The 23,962-nt window shown below is 40.6% G+C and overlaps 1 protein-coding gene across 1 annotated transcript; it reads left to right on the top strand.

The window, feature by feature from the left end:
* The first annotated feature begins 371 nt into the window (after nt 1–371).
* On the top strand, nt 372–1,650 carry olig3 (oligodendrocyte transcription factor 3). The gene has a single exon (XM_027023646.2). It carries the CDS (start codon nt 568–570, stop codon nt 1,336–1,338), a length of 771 nt encoding a protein of 256 aa, XP_026879447.1. The 5' UTR covers nt 372–567; the 3' UTR covers nt 1,339–1,650.
* Nucleotides 1,651–23,962: the final 22,312 nt, after the last annotated feature.

Genomic DNA, 23,962 nt, shown 5'->3' with positions numbered 1-23,962 from the left:
AATTATCAGGTATGAAAAATACAAAAATAGGGGGGAAATATTGATCGGAAAGATTTGTATTTATCAGTTTGTCGGAGCCTTCATAACACAAGAAGCATTGTGAAGTGAGTTGACAAAACTGACCCAGTATTATTTTTAAAGTGTTGAGTAGCATTTTCAAGTTGCCGTGGTTTCAGAGGATCAAGACTGAAGTGTTCCCCCATGGTGGCACTACAATGAATATGAATAGATGCTCCTTTGGTCAATGGGACAGTCAAAGCACACCGCCCTGGATAATGGGGACGTCATCCTAACAAGACCATTATGAATAGGGGGCTCCTTTTGTTTGGCTTCTCTCAGTCAGCGCTATAAATACGGTATCCTGTGATACTTCGCCACATATCAGGATGTGCAACCCCGGAACAAAATAAGACGGGCGACACGGTCCCTGTTTCGGCTGATAGTAAAACTTACTGATAGAAAAAAGGAGAGGCTGCTTCGAGGAAAATAATCAGGTGATCAAGCAGGAGTGACTTAGAATCAGAGGCAGAGTAAGAGACAACCTCCTACCCAACCGAAGTGATAAAAATGGATTCAGACTCCAGCTCAAGCAGAGCTTCCTCGCCAGATATGGATGGGATGTACCTCCGAAACCATCTACCAGACGGACGAGTCAATTCCGTGTCCTCCACACAGAACGAGCTCAACCAGAAGATGACGAGCGAGCACCTCTCTAGGAGCGGGGAGAAGACACCCATCGGTAGCAAATACAAACTCAAGAAGCAAGTCACCGAGGAAGAAATCCAACAGCTGCGGTTGAAAATCAACGGCAGAGAACGAAAGCGGATGCATGACTTGAACCTGGCAATGGACGGTCTCCGCGAAGTTATGCCATACGCACACGGCCCGTCTGTGAGGAAGCTGTCAAAGATCGCCACTCTTCTTCTGGCGAGAAACTACATTCTAATGCTGACGAGCTCCCTTGACGAGATGAAGAGGCTGGTGGGAGAGATTTACGGCGGACATCACTCTGCTTTTCACTGCGGAACGGTCAACCACACCAGTGCGCACTCGGCGAGTCCTACGCACCAGGTGCATCCGCTGCTCGGGGGCGCGCTGTCGTCGTCCACGCCCTCTACGTTATCCACAACTCTACCTGGACTTACCTCCATCAGGGCGCCTCACTCCTTAATGAAAACCGCCCCTACGCCTCCACTCCAAATCGGCAGTGGTTTTCAGCACTGGGCAGGGTTGCCGTGCCCATGCACAATCTGCCAGGTGCCTCCTCCACCGCATGTTCCCATTACTTCAACGGGATTGACGAGACTTTCCTCCGAGAACAAGGAAGTGATGAAGTAATCGTGAACTCACAGGACTATGGTGACAAGTGTCATCGTGTAAATTGTTTATGGGCTGGACTCAAAAAAGTAACTTGCATGATATCTTTGTCCAATTATTTGTTTGTTTTTTTCCCTTACGATATCAGAATTCCCTCCTTGTAACAAGGATCTCGTCAAATGACAAAAGCATTGAAAGGTAACTACTTTATGGTTATTTGACATATGCGTATCTTATACTTATCCCCATGTAAATAATTTGAGGGCAGAAGACTATGCGCATTCGCCGGAAAATGTTCTATTGTTTAACGTTAGGCAGAATGTCACGTGTTTGAAGCGAGCGCAACAAGGATATACTTGTTGATCGTGGGTGGGTGGGGGGGGGGGGGGGGGGGGGGGGGGGGCGTTGCATGCGTTCTGTATCTTTTCGAAAAGGGTGTCAAATGAAGAATGCCATGCGTTCCTTGTAACAAGGATTTCACTTTAAAATTTGTCGACTGTGTATTTAGTTTGAAAACGTGATATATGTTTTCGATGATTTCATTTACTGAATTTCATTGAAGTATGAAAATAGCTGAATTCTATGTGACGTTATTCTGTATGCATTCGTGTCTTTAATGGAGGTTCTTGAGCATGACATCTGGCTGAAGCAATTTCTAACCATGCTTCTTTTACGGAAAATGTTTTCTTTTTCCAGAGACTACCGCCGTCTTTATTTTTGTACATTCTTGATGGTAAATGAGATATTTATTATTGAGCAGTGATCCTGGATGAAATTTCAATAAAACAATTAGAGTAAAAAATAAATTGTTCTGTGATTGTGATTTGCACCGATGCAACTTTATTTGCTTTTGGGGAGTAGTTAATTGTCAAACTTATTGTAACTCAAATAATTCCCAATAACCGGGCCTTTATATCTTTCACTTTTAGCAGCTGAACTTTAGTTCGTCTCGATTAACAAATTATCGCTTACCAGCATACCAGTGAATAAGGTGTTAGACTGCAACATAAAACTTAAAGATAAGCCTAGAACTACCGAAATATTTAAACTGAATGTATACATTAAATAAAGGTTTAGTAATAAGGTAATTAGATTTGATAATAAACCTTATTATAGTAAATAATAACAATTGTCTTTTTTGAATATCTTCAAAAGACAATCAGATTCACAGAACGTCCTTATCATAAAACAAATTAGCATTGATTTGGCATTGGGTATACAGGCGACGTCCACATTCGACGTCCACAAACGAAGTGCACCAAATGAAGAAATGCCTTAATTATAGGCATGCCAACTATAACACTAGCAAGAATATGTTGATATGATGTAATAATGATACAGCGAAATTGTAAATAAAGTTATCCAACATCCGAAACTCTATAACCGTAGGCCTGTATTCTTTTTTTAATCTCACGCACATGTTCCACCTTAGTTCTGGATAAAAACAAAAAATTAAATGTTGCCTCTATTCTGGGAGAAATTTCACAGATTATATGTTCAGCAAACGGAATCTAAAGCCTCGGTACAGCAAAACGATGTTTAAACAAGTGAACCTAAAAAGTAGGCCTACTCATTCTAATAATAGTAACGAAACCTACATTCTTCTTCTTCTTCTTCTTCTTCTTCTTCTTCTTCTTCTTCTTCTTCTTCTTCTTCATAATAATAATAATAATAATAATAATAATAATAATAATAATAATAATAATAATAATAATAATTATTATTATTATTATTATTATTATTATTATTATTATTATTATTATTATTATTATTATTATCAGCATCATCACCATCTTCGTCTTTATCCCCTTCAGCATCAACATCATGACACCATGGGCTATTTTAATTACTGAGAAAAAAGTATAACAGTATAATGTTAGGACTACATTTGGTGACACAACGGAATACTGTGTAAAGCACCAGTTAAAATGTTGAGTTGAATGTTGTACTCGAATGTTGTAGTGAATGGGTCATAAGGAAAGATGGACTTCAAACATAAAACTGCAATGGGATATTTGAAAGACAAAGCCCGTTAGTTAGTCTCTTGGGTCCTTTCACGCGCTCACCGCTGATCAGATAGTGAGCAGCTGAATGTATGTTTGTGGAGATTACAAGTTAATTGTTCATATGGGAATGGAGGAAGAAAACATCAGAGAGATCGTACAGATTACAGGATCCTAAATGCAGGAGATTATACATTCAGAGTCCAATTCTTGAGACATGTAAATGAGGCAATGGATTAAAATCCCTTTGTAACTTTTTCGTTTAGAAGCTCAAGTTCTTTTTATTCTAGTAACTGGAAGATGTTGAGAGCCTGAATAGGGCGCTATCTTTACATTCTCTGTTTTAAGGAACTAGACAGGACAGACAGATGGAACAAGAAGTCTGAGATTTCTTTGCCAGTGCAAAAAATTAAGGGGCAATTTGCTTGCTTACAATGCTAAAATATATTTATAATTTCCGTTAAACTAGAATATATCACATTATCGATGTTGATTTGTATTTCTCAGAGTAACAAGCCATAAATATATTTTCCAAGGGCAGCAGTGAACTGTGTCCTTATGTCACTCTCTTGTATATCCTGCATATGATATTTTAGCGTCGTTAAAATTTTGCGTCCATTCTCTTCTTCCTGTTAGTTTTAGGTGGATGAAAAAAATAGCTTAATTATATGATCTTTTTGTTAAGGGATATATATACACAAATGATCTAATCACCCGTTGTTAGAGGTGAGATGTGTGTCGTCGTTTAAGTGTGCAGTTAGTGTGAATTGAGATTTCGTCTTTCAAAACTGCAAACATAAAAGCGTGAGGCTGAAAAACTAAATTGTTGCTTGCAGGTATATTAAATGGCTCTTTGTGTTTTTCACTTCATGCTTTTCGCTCCCTTTGTTTCTTTTAATTACCGTTTGGTGGTAAATAAAATCCTTCCCTGCTGGAGCTTCATTAACCATTTTTGTCTATCGCGCGCGAACGACACTGTGACAAGATTCTTTATTTTAATATTTGTTTAACTCTCACTTTAGTAAACGTTAAATTCCTTACAAAGTATCTCACATAGTTAGCCTTAATGAGTATGCGATTATCATGTTTTTTGCCATCGTTTTAATATTAATATTAATATTAATTTAATTTTCGTCAGGAATGTTGTGGAAATCATCAGGAATTACAATTTTCATCATAATGTTATCTTGAGACCGATGTCAGATGTTTTATGAGTATCTGATAATGAGAGAAATCAGACTCAACTATGAGAAATCAAGAACTATGCAGTGTTAATTAAGCGGCTTAATATTATGCCCTCAGAATGAACTCTTGTGTGAATTATTGTTTGAGGTGTCAGCGAAAAGAATATTCAGATATGTAAAAGTCTTCTTTGGTGGTAAGTTCACTTTCAGCTGTGCCTTTAGCTCAGGCAGTAAGAAGGTTAAATGAAGCATATAAGTCCACTGATATATAGTGGAGCAGATTGCCAACCCTAAACACTGGGTATGTTGGGGGGGGGGCGGGGCACTTGTACTACTGGATAATTTCCTTGCAGCCAGAGCCGAAAAGACAGCTCTGATAAGTGGAGCCCCTTCTTTTCAAACATGACAAATGACCACTCCTTGTCAGTGGACACACCTGTTACTGGAAGCACTTGAGATTTTACACATAGAGAAAGGCTGTATTGCTGTCCAGCCACTCAGAAGTCCCCTACAAAGGCCATGGGTGCTAACAATGCCCCCAGCCTGGAGCTAAAGAGAACCTCGTCAGAACTCAACTTGTGATAGGCAACACCGGGGGCTGCAATTGAAAATAAATTTTGCTTGAATAAGGGCACGAGGGCACACCGGAGAAACCCGCGAGCCATGATTAGAACAAAAGCAGTTGCGGGATAAGTTATTGACTCCTCTGACAGGATGAATGCAGTTCATTATGCTCTGCCAGTTATACAGTTGTCCACATCCCGGCCTGAATTAGGCGGCAGGTGCAGGATCCATTTTGCGGCCTTCCCAGGGGGAATGCCTGAGGCCTGTCATCAGCTGATTTCATAGACAAATGTTTGTACCGTACAGCCAAAACAGAAAGCATATTTCCATCATAAGAGCATTTTGCAACAGCCATTAGTGTTGTCGCTCATTTGCATGCTAATTGTGCTGTTAATGCAGTAAGTGTTCCCACTTCCTTCTTTCTCTACCACACTGGTCAGGTTTGGACCTTAAATTGTTCTTCAATTTGCTTTGGCCTGGTAGGTTGTAAAAGGTTTACAGTTTATCAGGAAGCTGCTGAATGATCTGTGCATAATCTAATTTCATAGGGTCTGAGGTATCATTAGAGTTATGGGAACTGGGGCTGCCTTTAGAGTTTAGTCAAATAAAACTCTGTCATTGCTGCCATTCTACTCTAGGGACCAAGAGTTTTTGTTACAGGGTCCTAAATTGCAAGTTAGCTTCCTGTTGCTCATCTGGACAAATGTTGGTGCAACTGCAAACCAGATGAATAAGCAAATTACAAACTCTGCACAAGTGAAAAACAGATCCTTATCATGCAAGTTGATCTACAGGATTCAAGTCTGCATTTGGTTTGAGCCTTTTACTTGAACCACAGTGTCTAAGAGGTGCATGAGTCTCTGCAGTTCTGCGTGCCCTAATATCCTCCCACTGTGTCTGACAGATGGCGTTCACTAGTTGGCCATAAATGGCTGTCACTGAGTGTTTGTCTGTCTGCCAGTAGCCTATGAATAAGGGACTCCCTAGGAGAATGTTCCTGCCCTGACATCGCCTGAAAACTAACTGTCCTTGCTTGTCAACCACCACCACGTGAGGCCCTCACGGCACCAAGCCTTCTGGCCCGAGTGGGAGAAGGCTTCAGGGGAGCAGGTGTGATCAAGGAAAGGGCAGTTAGTTAAATCATATGCCAGCATGTGCTTGAAAGCTGCCACAGCTAGTCTCACTTAGGGTGAGCCTGCACTCAAAGATGGAAGATTCATCCAGAGCAGATAGCACTGAAATTCTGATAGCTGGAATCTGGATATCTGGAATCTAGAAATTCTAATATATGGAATTTCTAATATATATCTGATATCTAGACAATGTCAAGAAATCACTCAATTGTTCTTATTCCACTTTATTATCATGAAAAAATTGCTAAGTTAATAATAACCCCTAAAGTAATTTCCTAAACTAATTTTGTATCCAGGTATAGTCTGTAATTATTTACTGAACTTTTTAGTCTCAGCGGTATACTTGAATGAAATTGATGAAGTTGCCATTAACAACGGACAGCTAAAAGGTGCCCATGAGAATTATACATAAACAAGATCATGTGAACTGGTCCTGAATGGCTTTCAGTTACTGATAGTAATATTTTGGGTGAAAGAAACCTAGTGCTTCCAAAAATAAAAAAGCCATCCTATTTAGGACCACTTTATGGTCAATGAATCCTGTGGCATTTTGTCAGCTCTAATATCCCTTAGAGTCTGATGTTACTGTCTTCATATTAAATCGAAGGTCAAGTAGGGGTGGTTAGCAGCAAGTCCAAAATGTGGTTTAACCAAAGTGATCAAGCTCTTGCTCATGCTTGGGTCTGCATTGGGTCTTAGTGGTGTCGAACAGACAGAAGGTTATGGAACATTCTACACAGTGATGCAGGCTGAGGGACAGCAGGAAAGGCGCTTGAAGTCTGTAGGCCTTAGTCAGTGTGCCAACTTGTCTCCTGGCATAAGGCGCCATGATGTTGGCCCTCACGGTGGGAGGCTCTGTTTGACAAAATGAAGCAGATGCGAGAGCCGAGTGATCAGTGGCATTAAATGGAGAGCAGAGAGGCAAGGGACCGACTGACTGTGCACTGATAATCCATTTTACATACAAGAAATATAATCCAACTTAACCACATACACTGTAACTAGTGAAAACACTGAATACCGCTTGCTGTTTGTGGTAAAGTCATCTGAGACAATTCCCGATTAGGTGACTGCATGGATTACTCCTCAAGAGGCACATTATCTCAGACAAATCTGATTGAATGAAAGTGATACAGTGACTACTTAATCACACATGTGAAGGGGAGTCACAGGCGCTAATTACTGGTGTGCAGATCTGTCCTTTGCTAGTCTGCCAGCTGATACCTCTGTCTGCCGTGGAGAGATCTGCTACACAGGGAGATCCAGGAGCTGACAGCATTGATATCTGCTCTACAGTAAGGCTGGAGAAAGGATAGAAATATACAAGCAATATTTTCCAAAGGTGTGGAGGTGAAAATGCTAGAGCCTTGCTAAGAAGTGAAATTTATCACAGCTGTGGTAGAAGTTAGATCTGCTGTTATAAAATAAAAAATCACTTTGGTGAAACTTTATTAAGCTTGAGTAGCTTTCTGTGTGAAGCTCTCATATCCTATATGTGGTAATGCTCAACTCTCAGCAACTTCATTTTGTTAGTTGTTTATGCTTTATTGAACTTACAAGGCCACCCTGAATTAGAAGCACTAATGTTGAAAATAATCCAATATGATAATTCATATTAGACCCCTAAAATAAAAATACTAAACCATTTTCATTATAAATGACGTATTTTCATTATGACTGTGTTTTTGCCATAATGAAGCAATGGAGTTTTTCTATCAGGTTTTCATCACAAATTTAAAATTAACATCATGTACACAGATTCATTGTAGGTTCTAAATATAGAATGGGTTCTTCATTGACACTCTGATAAATCATTTTCTCATTGCAGTCCATTTTGAAAGCCTCTTGGTGAAAGCATATCTAAGCCGACCATGTGGCAGAGAAAATTGGTCACAGTTGGTGATTTTTGATCATTGTTATCCAAGAGCAATGGAGAAACAGATTGCTGTAAATCTAGATTTAAATATAAGATTGTGAGCTTAGATTTGCTTCTTATTTAACCTGCTTAAATATATCAGTATTGTGCTTCCAAAAACTATATTCAGGATTTGTATATGTAACCTTCAATATTCACTTTTCATCTTCAGTGTAGGCTTTGAGAAAGATGACTAAAATGACCTATGATTATACATTATCTTCAGTGCATAACTTAACAATTGCAAAAAAGTTATATTACTTGTGTTCACTATAGTGTGTGTATGACTCTATTAAAGCAGGTTGTGAAAATTCGTGTATGTTTGTGTTTTTGTGTGTGCATATGGAGGTCTCAAGACACCAGAGCTAATTATAGTGTGCGCTGTTCACTGGTGTGAAAACAGAAGTGACAGCAGCAGTGGTCTGCCGGCATGGTGGAGATGGTGAGCCCCCTGTGTCTGGCGGGGCCAGCACCATCATATGGACAAATCACAACTGATCTGGGGCCGTAATGGCTGCCAGATGTTAACGCTTTGTTCTCAATGGCTCTCCTGAGAGCTCACCTAATCGGAAAAGAGGCATTACTGTGGGGAAGTGTGCGTGTGTGTGTGTGTGTGTGTGTGTGTGTGTGTGTGTGTGCACATGTGCATGGGCCACATGTGCCCCTGGTCAACCAACCTTCGTAGACAAGCATGAGGTCAGACTCATAGGAGACAGTGAGACTGAAACAAAAACAGCAGATATTAAACCCTTCCTTTCATCATTATTCCCCATTTGTGATTATGCTAACTTTGACAACACAGCACAATTCACCTGTCCATAATTCTATCTATTTACTCATGAACTACTATTTAACTTGATGGAATCACTGTTAGGCAATTTCTTTACAAAAAAAATGTCCTATGTGTTCAAGCTAATAAAAGAGAAGCTTTGGTATGCTTGCTCTTCCTTGCAGGTGCTAATGTGGTGATACTAAAGCGATGTTTGGAGCTGTGCTCCATGGGCAGTGGAGGGTGTAATGGCATGGGTAGAATAACAGGCCACTGTTTTGGGAGATACAGCAGATGTTGGGTTAGCTGTGTTGGATGCTCAGATGGAATGGAACAGCTGGTCACGGTGACACTCAGAGAAGAGAGCAGTGCAGGTTGGAAACAGGTCGACATTATTTTGTTCTTGCAGACTTTGTGCTTGTTTTAACCCTGCAACAATATCATTGTCACAGTACCGATAATTGATATTTTTGTGTGCAAATTGTCTTATACTGAGACCAATACCAATACCTAAGGTGTTGTACATTTTCTGTATATCTAATTATATCTATCTAAACTTGATGATAACAAAAAGGGTTAAGTAGCTAGAGCAGCTTTTCTTCCTTTAAATATTTATATTTAATAGTAATATTTAATATACTATTTAAAGGTTTTCTTTAAATATTATACATGGTTGTGAGATTACTGACTAGCTTCAATTTAGTAAAATTCTGCATGCTACAATACTTTCTGCAGAGTGTCAGAGATCCACTAACTAAAGGCCTCTCACCCTAGCAAGCCAGCAAGGTAAGGAGACATCTGCAGTTCATCTCAGTTTGAGGTCTTTTTCATTGCAGGAACACACACACACAAACATCTAATAAATTCTTCCACTGCAGGAAGAGGAAATGCATCAAGGTGGCGGCTGTCACTCTTGTCACTCACAGCCCCTCGTCCGTTCCAAGCCGCCGATCCTGGCACAAGGGGGCGGCCCATCTGTCCCAGCACCGCCCAGGGAGGGCTGGCCACAGCCTCATTATCCCATTAGCGAGCCATTACAGTGGCTGCCATGTGAGACCCCCTCACTGCTGGAGCCTAATGTCACCGGGGAGTGCATGTGAATATACAGTTCACACCCGCGGAGCTGACGCTCAGCCGGGGAGCCACCCCAAGTGCCACAAGGTCCCGTTCTAAACATAAAGAGCCAAGATGGCACCCTTATGCAGCCAGTTGCTCTAAAGTACACTGCACAGCATTGAAATTAAGATGCACATCTGTCGCAAAGCATGACACAGCAAATTGCTTCATTAGGGGTAGTGGTGTAGCAGTCTGATGCATTGTGATGTGATGTATTAGTGAAATGTCACAACCTCACCAGTAGTACTTGATAGAATGTCTCTTCTAGTCCCACCCTCTGCAACCTTTCCCCATATTCAGACCTGTTACATTTGACAAATGATCTATTGTACTGTATGCTGAAGAAACTTTCAAATTGTAGCCAGTGTGGTACTGTGTGGTATATGCAGAAATGCTAACACATGCACGTGAATAAATGAAAGTTTGCAAGGTGAGCCTTTTCATGATGTGGGCTTTTTACCAAAATCAAATAAATTCCCTGAAAAGAGTGAATACCTTATTGGCCTTCGACATAGAACTGATAGGTTTTTCCTGTTGTTGATCTAACAGGATTTAAGATTTTTTTGTAAATAATTAGTTTTGATTTTCTTGCTCATTAAAGAGTGAGATTTCATCAGTTCAACCCTTAGACTAAGATATTTTATAGGGTATCATAAAATGACAGTGTAACTTGGAACTAGAATATGACTCTGAGAAAATAATTGTTAGACATTTTCTCCAGCTTGGGAACTAGTACTACACATAAAGGCCTAATTAAGAATAGTGATTCAATTCAATAGTGATTCAATTCAAACTTACCTTTTCAACAAGAGGTGTTAAAGTATATGTAATTAAGTAGTATGTGATGAAACGAATTCCACTTCATACTCAGCAGACAACTCATTCCATTACACATCATACTTAGAATCCATATACACATTAATAGTTTTTCTTATAATTTAATAGCACCTGGGAGGAATTATTAAAAATTTGATTCAATAACCTAATCTTTCTTTTAAAACTCCTCTTTAACAGCTGTCCAAAATCTGTCCATATTCACTGTTGTTGGTGATTCAAACCCATGATCACATTTACCATGTCTCTGATTAGTTAGCTCTGTCAATCAGAATAGACCTTCCTCTCCATCTGTCTTTATTCACAGGGTGAAAGGAAAGTTATTTCCCCCATTAGCAACTCATTACAGATGCAGTGGCATGCTACTTTCCACTGGAGCTTGTTCCTTATTCCATTAGAGGTCATTTAAATACCTGTGCTAGGCTTTGTCCACTAACCCGGCACTGGACTTCAGATGGCCACTGTTATGCAGGAAGTCAAGAGGGCTGGAGAAGGTTGCTCAGGGGTCATCCATCACCCTCTATTAAAAGGGGCGTGGCCTCCTGGAGAGTGCACACCCCTCCTTTCCAAAAGGCTGAGCCCAACTGTGAGGGCGGGGCAGGTGGGTAGAATGCTACACCCTCTTTCTTTTCAGTGTTTGGGTAAGAGGTTCCACTGAATTAGACCAATTTAGATTGTCACCTACTGTGTAATGTAGCATTGTCTGTATGTTTGTATTTATGTGCATGTGGGCATGCAAATTCTGATCACTGGAACAAATGAAATACCATAATACAGTATTGTATAAGATTAGTGTAAAAAATTGGCATAGTGCAAAACACATTAGCATGGTTAATTTGCTTCTACAAGTGAGTTTCAACTCCAGTTTTCCAGCCCACGCAACTGACATTGTGATGACTGTTCATGCTTACCATCTGTGCATTGTCTTGTGAGTAGTGGATAATAATGGCTAACAAGGGGCAAACACTCTATTTAGTGCATTACGAGACTACTGAGCTAAGCTCCCAGCTGGTAAAAAATCCTCTTCTCTGTACTATTTCCCTGAAGTCAGACCTGTACATGCAGTAAATACTTTCATACGGAAACACAGCAGCTGGAGACCATATTAGCACACATCTGCTTTTACAACATAAAAAGTGGCTGCATTCCATTCAGCTTTAGGAATGCAGTTTCCCATCTTAGTTAAACAATTACAATGATTCATGGAATTACAATATTTAAATGCCTTTAATATAATGTTATTTAAATGAATATCCATAATAATGTTTTGGGGAGAAGCAGTGTTCTTTTGTTCTTTTATGCATCATTTGTAAACATTTCATGTTTTACAGTAATTTTGCAGCTGAAGACTCCATCCAAAATTAAAAATTAAGAATTATCATTCACCAACTGACTGCTTCCTATATAACAAATATAGAAACTCTAAAATGTAAGCAAAACTTCTGTCAGTATTTCCTCAGTAACAGTGATGACACCTGAAAGGGATTCGCCCGGGACTGGGGCTCGGTGGGGTGCATAAGCCTCCTTTGCGGCAGCGACCCATGCCGCATGGCTGACCATTCATTGGATGCCACTCAGGCAGCGTGGCAAGTCAGCATCAAAGCACGGTGGCCCAGGGCAGCTGTGAGCGAACCCGGGGCCCCGGCGCCGGGGCCGCCTGGCCGCTTTGCGCCTGCAGCGGCCGGCTGAAGGGTGTGAAATCACCATGATTAATAATTACAATTATTTGCAAATGTGCCAGCTGCTCTCGCGCAGTGGATGCTTTTGATTTATGGTGCTGTAAATGCCTTCAGCTATTGTGCTGTTCGGGGTAGAGAGAGGTTTTAGTTACCCTCCCTGGTGCACAAACACACACAAAAACACACACATACACACATGCATGCATGCACAAAATATGATTTTGCCTCCGTTGAGTCTCTTATCCTTCCGGCCCTCAGGGCACCTTACACCCCTTCATGCACACACACACACACACACGCGCACACACACACACACACACACACACACACACACACACACACACACACACACACACACACACACACATGCATACACATACACATACACAAACTTCTTATGCTGCTGGAGCCTTTATTCTGATCAAAGCCTACTCCTCACTAAAAGACTACAGGGGAGGTAATGCTGTTGTTTGAAGAGTTCTTCAGAGGCATCCATGGCAAAACTGATGATGAGTGATAATGCAGCTCAATGTGGAAAGAAATATCAACAGCTATGAATGTTTTTGCTGTTCTAACTCCATATTTTCTGTTTATGTAATTATGATTGCAATGTTTTGTTTTAAAGTAATTTGAATTATGTGAAATAAATAGTTTTGATTAGTTTTGAAGAAAAGCAATATTATCCTTCCTTTTAAAAATTTATGATATCGGTGTTTTGGAGGAAACTAAAGTATAGCTGTGTGAACCAAAGGTCACAGGGTAAAAAGACAAAATGTTTTCACTGTTTATACAGTATTTATACAATAAAATTTTATAAGTCAATGATCATACCTCAATACCAAATTTTAATTACTAAAAACAGAATATACATTTGTGGTAACTGCAAAAATCATCAGCATAACACACCTTCATTTACGAAGTTACTGTATAAGTATGTTTTTTTGTTGTTGTTAATGATTGTTAGTTTTTTTTACCCTGTATGGAGCATGTTTTACAGATGTACTGGTATGGTTATAAAACAAGCTCTCATAAAATTCTTAGATCACACAATCTACTTTAAAGATATTAAGTGTTACTTGCAGTAAAACTTGAAACCCACTCACCACCCCACCCCCCATTCCAAAATATTCACCCAGTGCCATACCTTGTTCTTTGCCCTAGTCAACTAGGACTGCTAAAACCCAGTGCACACATTAGCTTGGCAAACTCCAAAAGCGGCGCCAGCTTGCTCTGTGTTTGCCGAAACTGCCTGTTTGGCATTGGACCCAGAGGAAATCAAATCAAGCGGGTGCCAGCCTAACAGACCCTTAGTGATGTGTCTATCAACGAAGGAACGATCCTCCGGATTAGTGCGCTCATTAATCATTATCAGAGCCGTATCAGATGATTTCCACGCAGAAAGGAGCTGACAGCCAGGATCCAAAAACCTGTCCAAAAGTCTTAATTTGATAACTGTCTGACCAGCAGCTGTGTTGTTTTGCTCTGGGTTGTCTTTTGACGGAATGAAAGAGACAGGTTGTTCATGCGTAAAATAGACATCTAAATAAATATTTCCAGACTTGACATTACAACAGTTTGCACTGAAACTTTCCTGGTCTTGTACTATGGAGAGTTTGAGTTTTATCATTTGACTTTGGTGATTATGGTGGCATCCCATTGGATATTTCCAAAATGATAAAATAACTGAAGGCAAAGAGGACAAATGTCTGAATTGTGGAATTTTGTGTCAAGGACATGAAGTCATTTTTTGTCTCAGTTGCATTCGGTTAGATATATCCATTACCCAAATGGTCTAGAGAAGATGAACAGCTTGTACTTGTGATAGTTAAAAGAAGTGAAGATGACCTATAGGCAGCCCTATATCTAATCTCAGAGCACTGTGGTGCTGCACATACTGTAACCTGTTTTCAGGGCATAGACAGAATGAGTGCAGATGCTAACATTCAGCCAGGCCTCACTAACCACTGACAGGTGACTGTGACGGAAGCTGCCACTCTGATGCCACTTAACACCTCGCTGTACGAGAGCCGCGCAGCGCCCGAGGCAAAGGGAAGCTGCCACTCACAAACGGACACCTGGAGGCGCCCCTATTCTACCTGACATCACTTTGCAGATGGGGCAGTCCCCCAGGTAGAGGCAGCCTAACAATTGCCATTAATCATTGCATAAACCTTGCCCAGAGGGAAAACCCCAGGTTAGCCATCATTTGGAGCTAAATTGAGTGAAAAATAGATCTGGCAATGGAACGACTGTGCAGAAGTCCCTGGAGGAATTGCACAAACAGTTCTAACCAAGCGGCAAAGTAATCTGTCAGTTAGTTAAAGACATCATAATTCATTCGCCCTAATAAAGCGAAGGGTTATCACAGACTTGTCTATTTTGCACTCTGATTTTGTCAAATTTATCTTTATTTGCTTGCATGTCACAAGTCAAAACCTTTGTGGGTTAATACTTCCATATGAAATTTGGGACTCTCTCTGCAGACCTGTATTCAGAAGAACTCAAGAGTTATTTGTAGTAGTCAGTGATACAAATTCGAAATGGACTAACCATCAACATGATATATCAACTGGTAACAAAAATTATGAAGGATCTCAAAGGGATTCGTGCTTATACAAATAATGAATAATGGTGCAGATAATTACAAACGATCATAAATCATAACAAATTATTCAAATATTTACACATGTAAGTTCAAATGTATTGTTTTTACCATATCACCTCTGGACAAAACTAGTAGACAAAGCACTCCATTAGGAACTGTTATTAAAGATGAGTTATTATTATTATTATTATTATTATTATTATTATTTACAGGTGTCTTGCTTCAGAAACATGCACACAACAAAATACATAAATTCTCTTCACTATTCTGATTAAGTCATCCTGATGGCTTGAGTGATTTAAAATACAGGTGAAACACAAACAAAGGATCTTCTGCAGAGATGGTCAGGCCTGTACGCAATGTCACGTCTGGGTTCACTTCTGAGGGAACGAAGCCCAGTCAACTCTCCATGCAGGCGGATTAGGAGAGCGGTGAGCAGAGCTGTCCAAAAGCATGATTTATGACTGTGGGGACTCGGCGCCACTGTGGCAGACCCTGCCATATTGACACTTTAGTTATTGTCAACAGTGACAACTGCAGAAGCTCCAGGGCATGTGGGGACAACCCTGTACAGCCCTGTACAGTCTGGTGTGTCCATATGCACTGTCCTGTGCATTTACTTCAAACCGTATGCAAGATGGCATTAAATCATGAGACATAGACATGTGTGGTCATATTTTTGAACAATGAGATTTTAATTGTAACTGTGCAATTAGAAACAGTGCAAATTAACAAATTAACCACCTTTATAAACAATATAAGGCTTTACAATAAGTTATGATATTTAAGTTGGAGAATCCTGTATGGTTTGTGTAGTCCTTAGCCTGCAAGTGTTCACATAGCAAGTGTACTTCAGATTTCCCAAATGTTCTGTGGCATAAATACCACAGAACAGACCTACAGTGGGAACCCTTTTGAGCACTGTCTGTAAGAGTTAAGATGATCATATGGTTTTTGGATTATTTGGTGACACACACACACACACACACACACACACACACACACATATATATATATATATATATATATATATATATATATATATATATATATATATATGTGTGTGTGTGTGTGTGTGTGTGTGTGTGACACATATTTATTCATTATATTTATTATTGTGTATTCTGTTTGTTTATGTATTCTTCAGTCTGTACATTACAGTTTTTAGGTTATATAATATCCCAGTGGATTCCATTGGAACAATGACCAACAACAACAGAGCATCCATACACTCACTCACTCTTTCTCTCTGCCTGTATCATTCCCTCTCACACACATTCTCTCTGATCTCACAGACTCTATTGTCACATCAAGTTTAATTAATAGGTTGCAGAGGGTGATCATGCCCTTTGTTTTGTGCCCCTATCTGTTTGTTCTCATTGTCCCACAGTCAAGGGCACAACATGGGGGCTCATCTCTCAAAAGAGTGGGGTGGGGAGGGGCCGAGTTTTACCTGCCTGCCTTTGGTGTCAACCTAAAGGGCCACTTCATGACCCAATCTATCAGCCATGGCACGGGTTGACCCCACCTTGCTGTGTTTGAGTAAGCCCACAGCACCTCGCCATCGCCAGCCCAATAATTATTAATCCAACACAATTGTCCTCCATCTTTATGGCTGCTGGAGGTCATCTGGCTGAGGTCATTTAAAGGGGACACAGTGGGAATGGGACAGGCCCCCTCCATTTGGGGAGAAAAAAGAAGAAAAATCTGGAGGAGTAGGCCCAGCAGCTTTTAACTGTCCATACCGAAAAAAACTCCAAAGGTCACAACCTAAGCTTTCTGGCCCATGGTGTTACGATGAGTGCCTTTGTGGCTAAAATCTATTTACTTGGAAAAACAGAGGAATTATGTGTTTTTGAACCCTAGTGTTTGGATTCCCATGCCCAATGCACATTCTGAACTTCAAACTATTACCTAAGAGGTCCAAGACCCTACTCATGTTCAGGCCCCCCTGTGCTTCGCAACCTCAGCACCAATGGATTTAGTATGCACATGCCCCCATATAAAAGTTCTATTGCACAAGAACAAGGCAATTTATGTTGCTGCCTCATTGTGATCTCAGGAGGCTTTGTCTGGAACTACACAAGGCATATTCTAAAGATGTTGAAGTTCTGTAGTGAATAAATCAGTAGCTTGCTTTTGCAGGCTCTTTAAGAGTCTGCTCTATATCATATTTGATGATGGCCCAGTACCATTCAGGAATGGTCAGTCTATGGCACAGACACTAGCGGGTGGTCCGACGCATAAGGGTTAAATATGGTTCAATCCTCAGCACTCTAAATGCCAGTACTTGTTGAAAAAGTAAGTTATGTCTTTTCACGCACCAAGGAAATAAGAGTGATGGTGTGGCACCGTATTGATGGTCTATGAATGAACTTCATGGATGAGTTTGAAATGCTTCAAAGGTGTTAACTATCTACCTCTTGCATTTGACAAATGCATCACTATGTAAGGTGAAACATGAAATATACACCATTGTTTTGACGGCAGTGCTTGCTCTGTGCATAGGGAATTTAATAGGAGCAGTATTCATAATTGATTCACAGCCTTAGCTTCAATGAATAAAAATGACATTTGGGCTTTCAAAGCAGACCAAGACATCCATGGTATATTCAAAAGTGTTCAGTATAATATCTTTTGAAAATAAAAATGCCAGTCAGCAAAATGTAAGTGACATGTTACTATGCATGATTGTTCTTACACTAGTTTGATGTTTCATTAAAAAAGGATTCTTCACACAACAGCAGATTTATTGCCATACAAAAGAAAATTATTTCATGCATACATTACACTAAACTGATGAAAGAAATAAAGTACAATTAATTAGTAAGGAATTAATTCTAAATGGCGTCCCAGAGAAGAACATCCACAAGAGATTATGACATAAAAAATTACAATATTTTGGCTGATAAGACTATCCGCCATGGCTAATGTACTAGTTACGAAGAATACTGCATAAAGTCATTGACTTTAAAGCTCCTTTCAGAGGCCCTGAGCTGATACCACTTAACTGCTGATGTGAAGTTTCCCCTCCTCTGCTCTGCTCTCCATTGTCTAGCTGCCAGAAAAGGCCGCCGTCACCATTGATCAACCTGACAAAGTGCCTAATGGGCATTCCCACACAGACAAGATACACATCAGCCAGGTACGGCACCATGGCAACCGAGGCGTGCTTGAGAATGGGGGCCAGCCAAAAAGTTTGGATGGGGGGGGCAAGAGTTCCATGGTGTGACGCTATAGGCTGACGCTCACCTTTGACATGGCCCTGTGAATGGGAGTTTGTTTTCTGATTGCCACGGTCCATCTTCATGTGGCGATGCACAAACAGGCAGTAAACAGGCAGCCAGCAGTTCAAAGCGGGTGCAAAAAGCTCGGGTCCCCACTTCGGTTGTGTTCACATGAGAATCAATCTGTTTTAAGTCTTTGAAGTGGTAACAGGATAAAGGGATAACGGGGGTCTGTTTTAAAGGGGAGACAAGGAATGAGGCTGAAAGGGAACAGCGGTGCTCGTCACCACCCCTCGATGCCATGGCCGACCTCATGAATCATGCATACAGTCTGCGCCTGCATATTATATAGACAGATTCTATACACTATATATGTGAAGCAGGTAGAGACTGCTTTCAAGAGGGCACCTGCTTTTACTGCATGTGGCATGGAGTTTCATTTTTGATTGAACCATGTAACCAGACAAAATAAATTAAATTCAGGTAGTATAAACCACTTGATATCCTACGGAAACTTCATAAAATCATATACTTATGACATATTGATTAAACAGCATGCACTTAAGAACAAAATGCTTGCATTAGTGTTTCCATAGACTGGTTAAAAATATAATGCAACCCAGATGCAGACAAAGCTGTAACCTGTGCTTATAGAAAGGGATGCTCAGCTTTTCTTCCCCAAGGAATGTTGTTTTATTTGAGCTACCTTCTCAAGAAACCACAACGTCTGTCAGGAGCAAGCGGAAGGACAATGAGAGGCGGAGAGAGACACTTTTCCCTTTTTCTGCTGTTTTATTCCGACACAAACATGCTCGGACATGCGCTTGGCTTTCAGCTAATTAAGCTGTTTTAAAAAGAGCTGGTCGAACAGTGACATCTTGGCGGGGAAGCACTGAGTCAATGGGTCGATACAGAAGGGGTGACATTTATGGGGTGGCTAGGGCCATTGTTGCCAGCCTCTCAGGGTCTTTTCTACTTGGACGCCTCTGCCTAAGTGACCTGTACAATGAGAAGAATGCGAAAGGCTAACCTCTGTGCCTGCCACAAAAGGGTCCGTCACAGAACAAAAAAATTTCACACTGCTGGGCGGCGTCTCTCTTCTGCCAAGATTCCCCAGATATTTGCTCCCCTCCACAGGGACTGTAACTCACTTCTGCAGCGATGCGGGCTGGAAAGGCTTCTGCAACGCAATCAAGGTGTCATATTGTGTTTTGTGGAGTCACTATGATGGACTTATGTTACCATAAAGTAACATGATGTGGCAAAACGTGCTGTTAAAATGCACGACTAACAGTTAAATGAGATATAAACTTGAAGAAGTGATTCAGTGAGCTACAAGCATTTGTAATGAAATCCAAAGTCACCTGTTCTCATTCTGTGTGTTGCTGCTGCTCATCTTGTACTACCTTCTTTTCATATTTTGCTTACATAATCACTTCCAGTTTGGATTAAAGAAAACAAATGAATATTTGATTCATTTATTTAGTAGTCTAGGGCATATTTACTATTTAATTTTATTTTCTAACCTTCTAATGTACTTTTACATCAGATATCTCTAGAATCTTCTATATAACCGCACTCACAGTTTAAATGGGAAATAGTGTTAATACATTGTAAGTTATAAAAATAATTATAACAAACTAATATAGCCCCCCCCCCCCAAAAAAAAAACAAAAACAAAAAACAAAACCCAAACTCGTTTTCTGTGCCAGGCCTGTATAAAAGTCTCTAAGAGTTGGTAACACCAATCCAACAAGGGACAAACAGCTATCAAAATGTCTACTCTTACAGTCCAAAGGAAGAACCCCTTCTGTGCTTGCTCTCCCTTCAATAAACATGCAAACCTTCCTGTCAGCTCCAACACCATGCTGATGCTGGGCCTGAGACGTCAATGATCTTTTCACTTCAAACTTTTAAAACTTTTTTCCCCCCAAAGACTTTAAGCAAAACTGTCAACACCACCTGCTCCTTCTTCGAGGCCTCGCCAGCTCCGGTCTCTTTCGTGTGAGCCATGTGTTGTCATAATGTAAAGCCATTACAGAAAGTGTTTAGCACAGTTTTGGACACAGCCAAAACATGAACAACAAAGCGTGCCAATTACAGAGTCATTTGAGTGTTTGTTGAGCCTTCAAATCGGCCCGGCTTTGTCTGGCTGACCATATTGAAAGGGTCAAACAGAACATCTGAGTCCCTGCTTTACTGCGCATCCTGTAATCCTTCTCACATTTTGATGCCCAAGATGAAAAGACAGAGGGAGAGAAAAAACTTTGTTCCTTGTAACAATTTGGCTCAGAATAACTGTGCACATTGCACTTGCGTCTGTAGCAGCATGTGTTTCTGGGATTGTTCTGGAAGGGAAAATGCCGAAACAGCAGGGAGCAGGAGATAAACAGGCAATTCGTGACTCATTAAAAAAGGCAATGGTGGCCAACATTGTAGAGAGTGTAAGGACCCTCGTTCCAACTGGGCTATAAACTTTTTCGGCACCAGCTGGACCTAGCATCTGTTAGCTTTCGCGCAGAGAGATAATCTGGTGCAAATGACATCGGAGCGCCCCATTTTAAAAAGTCCTGACATCTTACATAACCGTGCTGATTTGGATCACGGGAAACCGAATGGGCATCGACGCAGCCGAATGTCCAGGCGCTCTAGGTCATTAGTGACAAGTTGCCGGACGCTGTGTGGCACGGAAAGACAGATCCTAGGCTCTGATGGTACTGAAAACTATCATTTGGAGCTTCTTGGAAAATTAGATGGACTAGCACAGGAAAATCACAACTGAAAGGATAATCTTGATTCACTAAAAAAGAAATCCCAGTCAATCAATTGTAAAATTCTATTGATATTAATAGTCCAGTGTTAGCTTCACAAAATCTAGAATGTCATTGCATCACATTTCTTTTCAAAAGTCCTGCAGAAAAGGCAATCGAGAATCAAAAGTTTGCCCTGCATTAACCCAGAATACAACTAAATTAATGTAATAACTAGTAGCCTAACATTTTCTTTGTCAAATAAAACCTGTAAAGTTTATTTATTGCTGGTATATACATCTAACCTAACCCTAAATGCTACAGCCCGGATGAAGGAATGAAGAAGTTAATGAACAAACAACAAATTTAGGCTTTGAACTCCAGCAATGGAAATGTCTCCGTGAGCACCGTCAAGTGCTTCATGAACATGATATACATTTGCTAGTACATCATAATCAATAAATCACAATGTCTCTTTGATGTCAGTGATATGTGAAAAATGCTCTGGAAAATAGTACTGCTTAGCAATTCTGATTAGAATTATATTTTCTATTGCAAAACCAACAAGTGTATCTACAGTAGCCTATGTTGCCAAAAAGCATAGTGTGTCATCTCAGCATATGGTTCTGACAGCAAATATATTTAAAAACATATAAATAACTGTCAAATATATTTACAGTTTTACCTTCCTCTTTAGTATCAGTGTCTGCTTTGTGAAGCAGTGTGGTACATTTCTTTTGTTTTGCCCCTTTCTTGTAATGTATAAGAATGTTTATAACCTCATTTTGAGTGCGCTTCAGTGTATGAAAAATAGATAAGTTGGGCTGAAGCTTCATCCAGCTCCCTGCTGTAGGAGCACTGAGCTGCACTTAAGTCTTTGCAGTGTGACAGAAGGCAGGCCCTTTCATTCTGCAGCATCAGGGCATAATTTGGACTTTAAGAAACTTTTATGAGTCCCTGAACTAATTTTCCGGAATATGAAAACATCAGCATATGGCTGAAGACAGCACCAGGCTAAAAAGTCAATTTCCCCAATGGAACATACCAAGCGGGGTGACATTCATATTAATATGGCACTGTTGGCTCGGTGTGGTGCTATTGCTTGGGACAGGAGTGCAATGGCTTTTGTTGCCAGGGAAGCTAAGTATCGCCCAGATGCTAACAGGCGGACAGAAGCTGCTCCAAAGCTGCCAAAGTTTGAGCCCTGCTCTGTTCTTGGGGGCTGGGCTAAAAAACTGCTGCTGCTCTCCCCAAAAATTTCAACATTTATGGCATTGGTTGAAATGGCCTGTTTTGGGCAGAGTCGAGCCCCATTTTGAGCCCACCAGGCAGATGGAGCGCAATATGTCGGGTTTCTGGGTGGCCAGATGTGGGGCACACCGCCGTAGTACACGGAAACACCCATGAGATGGGATCTACACCAACACAGCATCTGGAGCTGTGGCACATCTGCCCAAATGTGTACCTTCAGACTTGCTAACAGGAAAGGTCATGGTCCCATGCAAGCTTTAGGGTTAGCCTTGAGTTCAGTCAGGCCTCCACTACTTTTGGGAATTTTACTGGTCCTGATTTAATTGTGTTGGGACAGCAATGCTTTAAATTTAATTCAACTCTGATATCAAAGCAGTATATAGCTGAATCCAAAAGGAATGGAACAGTCTGCATCTGACTGTTTAACAGTTTCCTAGGTTCTTCCTTATTATATTCTACACTATATGGCCAAAGGTATGTGGATACTTCTGTTAGTTATTGAGTCAAGGCGCTTCAGTGCCACCCATTGCAACCAGGTGTATAAAATGATGCATACTTCCATTAAATATCCATAAACAAATATTGGCAATAAATGTGTCATATCACAAGAGCTCATTGATTTTAAATATGGTACTCTCATAAGATGTCACCTTTGCACAAGTCATGAAATGTCATGAAATGTCTGCCCTGCAACATCTGTCCTGGCCAACTAAAACTGCTATTACTGTGAAAAGGAAACAGTTAGGAGAAGCAACAGTTCAGTCATGAAGTGATAGACCATGTAAACTCACAGACTGGGGCAGCCAAGTGCCAAAGAATGTAACATGTAAGAATCAATTACCCTCTGTTGCATCACTCAGTATGACGTTTCCAACTGCCTCTAGAACAACAGCATAAGAACTATGCATTAGGAGAGTCCTGAAATGGGTATTTATGGCCAAGTAGCTGCACACATGCTTAAGATCACTATGCTCAATACCAAACATTGGCTGGAGTGGTTTAAAGCATGCCACCACTGGCCTCTGGGGAATGGGAAATATTTTTTTCTTGAGTGATAAATCACACTTCCCTAATTGGCAGTCTGATAGACAAATCTGGGCTTGATTTATGCTAAGAGAATGTTACCTACTGGAATGTATGTACCAACAGTTGTTTGGTGGAGGGATAACGGCTTGCGACTGTTTATCAGGGTTGGGCTAGGTCCCTTAGTTCCAATGAAGGGTAATTTTAATGCTTCAGCATACAGCGAGTTTTTAGACAATTACATGCTTCCAATTTTGTGGCAGTTTTGTTGGGAAGGCCCTTGCCTATTCCAGCTGTACACAAAGAGAGGTCTATAAAGGCTTGGTTTGACAAGTTGTGTGTAGGAACTCCAGTGGTCTGCACCCATCTGAGTGGAGGCTGTTATAGCTGCAAAGAGGGGTTGGGGGTGGCAACTTCAGGGGCTGGGGATGGCCACACATTTGGTGTCCAAAAAGCTTATATAAGTATGATGATATTGAGTAGCTGCACAGCTGACTTTTTGTACAGCATTGTGAACACAGTTAACACAAAATCTTTACATTTTCAGATCAAGGCTACTTTTATATGTGGTTACAGACTAGATATACATACA

The sequence above is a fragment of the Electrophorus electricus genome, chromosome 11 (genome assembly GCF_013358815.1).
Source record: "Electrophorus electricus isolate fEleEle1 chromosome 11, fEleEle1.pri, whole genome shotgun sequence".
NCBI lineage: Eukaryota > Metazoa > Chordata > Actinopteri > Gymnotiformes > Gymnotidae > Electrophorus > Electrophorus electricus.
This window is presented reverse-complemented; position numbering and strand designations above follow the sequence as displayed.

Bases quoted from the DNA above. Each gene is read 5' to 3' on its own strand.
- olig3 (XM_027023646.2), top strand. From the start codon at position 568: ATGGATTCAGACTCCAGCTCAAGCAGAGCTTCCTCGCCAGATATGGAT.